We start from the raw sequence: 7664 nt of genomic DNA, 5'->3' as shown, positions 1-7664 counted from the left end.
GTAAAGGGACGTTTGCTTAGGAATGGTAGACTGGTTATTCCCAAGTCCTCTGCAGTCATCGGATTGATCTTGAAGGAGTTCCATGATGGTAAGATGGGTGGACATGGAAGAGTACTCAAGACGCAGAAAAGGATTAGTGACATGTTCTACTGGTCAGGGATGATGCAAGACATCAGACAATACGTTGCTGCGTGTCAGGTTTGCCAGAGGTACAAGTACTCGACGTTAGTCCCGGGAGGACTACTACAGCCATTACCTATCCCAGAAAAAATATGGGAAGACATGTCCATGGATTTTGTCGAGGGACTTCCTAAGTCAGGAGGCAATAACGCGATCTTGGTGGTGGTGGACAGGTTGTCCAAATACGCACATTTCGTACGGTTGAAGCACCCATTCACCGCAGCAGACGTAGCAAATCTGTTTGTGCAAGAGATTATCAAGCTACATGGGTTTCCCCGGTCCATTGTCTCGGATAGGGACAAGGTGTTTACCAGTCAATTTTGGAAGGAGCTGTTCAAACTGGCAGGGACCAAGTTGTGTTTCAGCACAGCGTACCACCCTCAGTCCGACGGACAAACAGAGGTAACGAATCGCAGCTTAGAAACCTACCTTTGGTGTCTTGCGGGAGATCAACCTCGCACATGGACTCAATATTTGGCATGGGCTGAATACTGTTACAACTCCTCATTCCATTCTTCCATTAGTATGACTCCCTTTCAAGCAATGTACGGCCGTGAACCCCCTCCGGTAATCAAATATGAGAATGGATCGACTGTCAATGCGGATTTGGAAAAACAAATGCTGGAAAGAGATGCAGTATTATCAATGATCAAGGCTCAATTTCACAAAGCTCAACAACAGATGAAGAAGCGAGCTGATAAACACAGAAAAGAGGTTGAGTTTGAGATTGGGGAGCAGGTCTACTTGAAAATGAGACCTTACAGGCGTCGTTCCCTGGCCAGGAGAGTAAATGAGAAACTTTCTGCTCGTTACTATGGACCATACCCCGTGGAAGCAAAGGTTGGTAGGGTCGCATATAGGTTGAAGTTACCAGCAGAGGCTAAGATACACCCCACATTCCATGTGTCCCAGCTAAAACGAGCCATAGGAGAACTACCCGCAACTACATCAATCCCCACTCAGCTAACCGAAGATGGGTACCTCCACGCAGAGCCAGAAGCAGTAGCAGGCACCCGTACAAACCCCACGTCTGGGCAAGCGGAAGTTCTTATCAAGTGGAAAGGGATGCCCGAGTATGAAAGTTCTTGGGAATGGGTCTCCACTATCAAGGGACAGTTTCCAAAGTTCAACCTTGAGGACAAGGCTGTAGTTGAAGGGGCGGGTAATGATACGTATGAGGCAAGGCACCCACCAGTTCTGTTCCAGTATCGAAGGAGGTTCAAGGCCCAAGGAGGATCCAACAAGTAAAGAAGGATCTAGAGATGATGAGGTGTCCTGTTGACTGAAGGGATTAGGCTGAGGAACTGTTTACCAAGGTTAAGAATAAAGTAACTAGAGTCAAATAATGAGTCACTAGAATAGCTGGCAAGATCATTGTGTGGGTTGTAACGGCTATTAGAGCAAATAAGACAAGAGTAGTATAAAGTAGGAAGGGAGAGAGATGAGAGAGGGCATCTAGATTCTGGATCTTTTGAAAGGGGGAGGGAGAGAATCCGTAAGTTCTCTCAAATCTTGTATCCGATATCTCAATAATAAAAGAAATATTTCTATTACAATTTGTTCTACCAGTTTAGGGTATTAATACTTATCAGGTTCAAAACGTTTCTGTAAAATAAGGAAAAAGAGATCAAGTGCATAGGAAATCGAAAGGTCCAAATATGGAAAACTGCCAAAAACTGACAGATCTAGGATTTGGGGGGTTTTAGGCAATCAAATAAACAGATCTGAACGAAATTGTTTTTTTTTAGGGTTTTCTTTTTAGAAGATGAACAATCAAAATAGAGCAAAGACACACGAAAATAGCAGATCTAAAAGAGAGAAACGAACTGACACAAAACGATCTGAAACAGACACAGACTGAAGCAAACAAATGGAAACAAACTGAAACAAAAGGGATAGATAAAACCTGATTTGGAGCGTTTAACTCTGATACCAGATGATATAGGAACCCAGATGAGGGAACCAACGTGGATAGATGGAAATAGGCAAATGGTTGATAGCACTGTTCTGCCTATTTGTTGGATGATAGATGGAACGCAGCGAAGAGATGGTGAATAAACAAATGGTTGAAAACACTGTTCTGTCTATTCGGTAGCAGTGGAAGATGAAGCAAATAGATGGGTGGATTGAAGGACGCCACACAAATCTGTGAAAGGATCTATGATAAGTCAAATCTCAGTCTTCAAGGAATCACACACAAGAAGAAGGAGAAAAGGGAGGTTGCTTCTATCTCAGAAGAAAACCTAAGAAAACTCTCATTTTATTTCATAAAAACTTGAAAGGTTACAATGCTGTGAAGGGACCTTATATAATGATCGAGCAACGGGGGACCTTCTAGGGTCGAAATTTATTACAAATAAAAGGACTAAACTTGCAAAAACAACAGACTCGATTTTAGGACCTAATAAATAAAAGACTCAAACGACCCAACAGTCGATTCCTGCAACACAAGAAAAGAACCATTATTATTTGAATTCAAACACTTACCTTGGTAATAGCTCTCATGCACGCTCCAGCCCTTCATTGATTGCTTCGGAAATGATGAAAAGAACGGGTTCTTTAATTCCTTGTAGAACTAGCAAAAATGATGTTTGTGGAGTCCTGTCTTTGGAATCTTCTAGTTCAATAAGAGTAATCAGACTTGCAATGGACTTGTTGAATTGTTCCCGTAAGGTTTTTGCTCCCAACCTTGTCATAGATTTACGTACCATTGTTGGCAGAATGGGTTCTTCAGAAACTGAAAGAACGGATTCTTCGAGAAATGGCAGAACGGGTTCTTCGGAAAGTTGACTACTATGTCCTCATCACTAGATAGAAAGCTCATTCTGATTCTTACTTTGTTTTTACGTGCCTAACTACGTACTATTGTGAAACTCAATACGACAAATCAATACCGTTGAATGAACACAGTAGACAGAATTGTAATTTACTTCTTAGGTCTCAAGTGTGAATGTGTAGAATTTTGGTGAATTACAATAAACGCATACATATGTGTGTAGTTTTAATTCAATGTTTTTTTTATTATTATTATACATGCAACAATGTTGTAGAAACATATTGATATTGGTTCAATTTTAATTCATTCGCGTTAGTGCTTACTTTCAACATCTTTTTAGATATCCAGATTCACTTCGCTATTAATATATTTTATGAAATACCTTTTGTTTTTGTTCTGTTAAAGTTGTTGAAAATATAACTGTAAGATAAAAAATTATTAAATCACACAAAACAAATTAATGACACATTCCAATGATATGAATTTTTTTTTAGTAGTTAGTGAAGAGATTAATAATATCATACAGTAGGAAACTTTTATACTTGAGTGGCCTAATTTGTGTGGTTATCTTTGGGTTAATGCAAATTCTGCTTTTTTTGATAAAGAGATTTATAAATATGTTTGGTCTTCTCATTTTTAATGTTATCATTTTTTTTTTTGAACAACTTATGCAAATAATGTAGTTCGAATACAGGTAGAATCGGGTGGTTGGATTCGAAATGCACACTTGTCAACAAAAAAAAACTCTCTTATATAATATTCTTAACAACATAAAAAGAATGCACTAAACCCAAACTTCCACAACTAAATATCTATGGGGCCGACCATAATAATATTTTGTCTTTGATCACATCAGTTCCTAAAAGTCGCATCAGACTCACATGCAATCGAATTCTTCCTCTCCTCGCGGCTTCTTTAATCATATCACAAAAAATATGGAATAGGACTTTACTTTATATCATTTTGTTCCTTTATAGGTTGGTCCCAAACAGACTTATCTAATAAGTATCTAAATAGACTTATCTATAGAGATCTACTAAGAGGCACCAAAGTATATTAGAAAACCATATTATCGGGCTTATAATATATAGCCCAAGTATTTAAGCTAGCGATCCAAAACATGCCGTACCAGATTCTCAAGTCGATCTAAAGATTACGGCATACCATTGAAGGATGGGCAGGAAACTACGACTAATGACGAGAAAATGCTCACAGACCATTAGGTCAAAGGTTTGGATGCTAATGTAATCCACAGCTAAGGAACACTTTTGAGTTATGACTGATGATGAGATCAACAGGAGTGGACAAATATACCATAAACACACAAAATCAAACACATCGAAACAAAACCAACCAAAATTTTGACTATAAATAAAATGATTTATAACATAGAAACCAAAATCAACTCGAACCTAAACAAAGCCACCATGATTTATTAAAATTACATATTTTTAGTTATAGGTGTTACAAAAAAACGGATGAAATCGTAATGCCTACTGTATAAATTCAAATTCATTACTCATTTCGAATTTTCTCACATTGTAATTAACTATCGTACCTATCCTATAGTAACACACTAAACTGACTCCAACTCAAAAATCAAAACGATTCAAACAGAATTTACATTAAACAAAAGAAAACCAAACCAAATTTAATAAAATAAAGACCAGAAACAAAACAAACCACAAATCACACTAACTCTTATAGACTCTAGTATTCAAAAGATCCAAACAATAAAAATGGAATTCAGAGATTTTCTAAATATATTATAAGAAATTTGAAAGGAAAATTCAGGAAATTTCCTCAAAGTTATGATAGTACAATACTCATTCTAACAAGCAGCGATTTACCACACAAGAAATAAACATGAATAATAGACTCCAACATAATGCCAAAAGCTCAAAAGCAAACAGATAGATTGTATCATGGCGTACGATCCAATCAAGCAAAGTAGATTCTGTCCCAATCAAAAGTTGGATCAAATATATTCCCTTAGAAAAAGCGCTAGATAAGTAGAAGCTTTCCACAGTCATAAGTGTCAAATACCACAAGATGACAAAATCAGAGACAAGTAGAAACAGAAGTCAACAATAGGTATAATAGGCAGATATAAAGCTGATACTAAATAACCAATACCACACATGAAAAGTTGAAAAACATATGAAAATCCTAGTGAACATAAGGAAAAGGGGGAAAATATAGCAGTCAAGTGATATTATCCCTAAACACTGGCCTAAAAAACAAATAGCAGTAGCAAATGAGGTTCAATATCACAAACACAAAGCATAACCAGAGTTTTTAGTTTTTGGTTCATAATCTAAGAAAGTTTACAATCTCAAATCTGAGTCAAGTCAATGGCAAGACCAAGATGCCTCAATCGTCGTCTTCCTCCTGCAAAGCAAAGATCCAAAAGGGAACACAATGTTACACATCAAAAATACATGTAAAACATACGAAAACAATAGTAGTTAAGTCTCAGTAAAAAAACCTCTTCGCTCCCTGCTTCGTCCACTTCAGACTTGTCATCCTCTTCACCTCTATTGGTTCCACTAGCCTAAACAATATTCACACAACAATTAGACTACATAGCAACCATAAGAAACAACAGTCTCTCCACAAAGTTGAAGCTACAAATGAGAAATGCATACCAGCTTCATGTTGTACTGTTGCATAGTCTTGAGATACTCAGTCTTCCTGCTCTCTGCCTTGGCGACGTAAGGCGCCTTATCCTATATTACAGATTCAAACAACCACAAAGTTCAAAACACAGATCCACAAAAACCTAATTCTACAAATCAAGCATTACAGTAGCCAAAACTACTCACTTCCTCAGGCATAGACTTCCATCTAGCTCCAGCCGCCTTACCAACCTAATATTCACAGAAACTAGGTTTGAGATTACAGATCTGAGAAAATTTCCAGAAATCACGTAGAAATATACTTACAGTAGCGACGGATTTGTTATTGGGATTCGCAGTGTTGAACTCTTTTCGGAAATCCTCACTTAGATCAACAACAAAGAATCAGTTGAGAAAATCTGATAAAATTCAAATCAATTCGAAAAAATTCAAAAATCGAAAGGAGGAGATTCGTGAAATTACTTACAGGAAGACGAAGAAAGCACTTGGAGGTCTCTTAGGCTGGTTTGGATCCTTCTTAGTCTTCTTCCCAGGCTTTCTTCCTCTGGTTTTGAGTCTACGAAATCGAAAAAAAAAAAACGAGAAAATCAGAAATCTGAAGATGTAGATCTCAGATGTAACAGAGGAAACGAAAAAAGAGTTTGAGAAGAAGAATAAAAAACCTCTGATCAGTGCTCGTAGATTCAGCTTTGGATTCGCCGCCTTTCATCTGCGAAGGAAGAGAGAAAAAAAAAAGAAGAAGAATCGTTATAAGAGAATCGGATTGACTCGGGACTGAGTTTGGGCGAAACGGTAGGAGCGAGTTTGTTTTTTTTTTTACCTTTAGGGTTCTTTTTTTTTTGTTTGACGAAGAGAGAAGAGAGAGCGTATGACTAGTGTTGAGTAATAGGGTTTTTGTTTTTATTTGCTGGGGGCTTTTATGATGATAAAATATTACTATATTTTTAATTTTTTAATGTAAAAAGAGATTGAAAATTTTACACAGTGGCGGGATTTTTTCGTGGAAGAGCCGAAATAGTTTGACACGTAAGGGAGGGGGAGAGAAGGAAGAGCAACGGACGGGAATAATGGATTGGTGCTCTCTTCGAATCTTGACCGTTCATATGACACGTGTACATTGAGTTTTGCAGATCTCATCCTTTTAAGTACACTAGATGAGTATCTGTGCATTGAGTAGTAAAAAATGAAAGCACAAACCATGGTGATCAATATCATATCATATAACTGAAAATTTGGAGTAGGCACCACACATGATTAAATTTTCTTATTCTCTAGCATAATAGCAGTGAGAAAAAAAACTTTAGTAAATTTGGCCAATTTCCAAGTCTCATAATCTATTCTACCTCTTAAAAATCAAACACAAAATGACCAGTTTCTTCTTATTCTATAGTAAGATTACATTTAACAACACACATACCGGTCCTAGATACATAAAACAAAAATTTAGAAACAACGCCACTCAAAGACAAAATCCTTAATGTTCACCATAATGAAAATGAACTTGCAATCTTGAGTACAGTTGAGCAGATAGAGTCATAGAAAAAAAGTTTGCAGAGAAGGAACAACACAACAATGTAAACTTAAGAGAGAATTTTCATTTTTCTTGTTTGTTATCGAATGAGAATGTATATAACCACTTACAACCTATAATTAGAAGAACTAATTAAACATATTTATCTATATATTCACACTCCTGCCATACAAGAATTTGTTAGCCAAGTCTCGTTGGTGATTTCTTGAAAAGATTTCTCTCTGAATATGCTTGTCCGCTTGATCTTCAAGTTCTCTTTTCTCTCTAGTTGACATTCATCTTCCACATCTCCGTTCACTACAAATAAAAACAGCAGGATGTGAGAAATATTATAAAGGAGCAGATACTAAAGCAAGGGAAGACGAAAAGGGTCAAAGTGTGAGTTACTATGAAAATCAAGCAAAAAAAGACAGAAGAGGATCAATCAAGCAACATGAAGAAGGATGAACATGTGACACTCTCTACATTGCTGATGTAGCAGAAGGATGGAAAGAGTTGGTCAACTTTCATAATCATATATATATAAAAGTAAAGTTTC

At 37.0% G+C, this 7664-nt stretch overlaps 1 protein-coding gene across 1 annotated transcript; it reads right to left on the bottom strand.

The window, feature by feature from the left end:
- Nucleotides 5073-6500, bottom strand: LOC104790722 (high mobility group B protein 4). The gene is made up of 8 exons (XM_010516502.2): nt 6416-6500; nt 6258-6304; nt 6062-6151; nt 5902-5959; nt 5782-5826; nt 5605-5685; nt 5445-5510; nt 5073-5347 (listed from the first exon to the last, which is right to left on the bottom strand). The coding sequence occupies exons 2-8, from the start codon at nt 6302-6304 to the stop codon at nt 5330-5332; spliced, it is 405 nt and encodes a 134-aa protein (XP_010514804.1). The 5' UTR covers nt 6416-6500; the 3' UTR covers nt 5073-5329.

The sequence above is a fragment of the Camelina sativa genome, chromosome 1 (assembly GCF_000633955.1).
Source record: "Camelina sativa cultivar DH55 chromosome 1, Cs, whole genome shotgun sequence".
NCBI lineage: Eukaryota > Viridiplantae > Streptophyta > Magnoliopsida > Brassicales > Brassicaceae > Camelina > Camelina sativa.
Note: the sequence above shows the minus strand (reverse complement) of the source record. Positions and strands in the feature narration are given on the sequence as shown.

What these genes read in the sequence shown, in the direction of transcription:
- LOC104790722 (XM_010516502.2), bottom strand. Translation starts at nt 6,304, where the DNA reads ATGAAAGGCGGCGAATCCAAAGCTGAATCTACGAGCACTGATCAGAG. An exon ending in TCTACGAGCACTGATCAGAG is followed by an intron (nt 6,152 to 6,257) that starts GTTTTTTATTCT and finishes TCGATTTCGTAG; the next exon opens with ACTCAAAACCAGAGGAAGAA. An exon ending in AGTGCTTTCTTCGTCTTCCT is followed by an intron (nt 5,960 to 6,061) that starts GTAAGTAATTTC and finishes TGTTGATCTAAG; the next exon opens with TGAGGATTTCCGAAAAGAGT.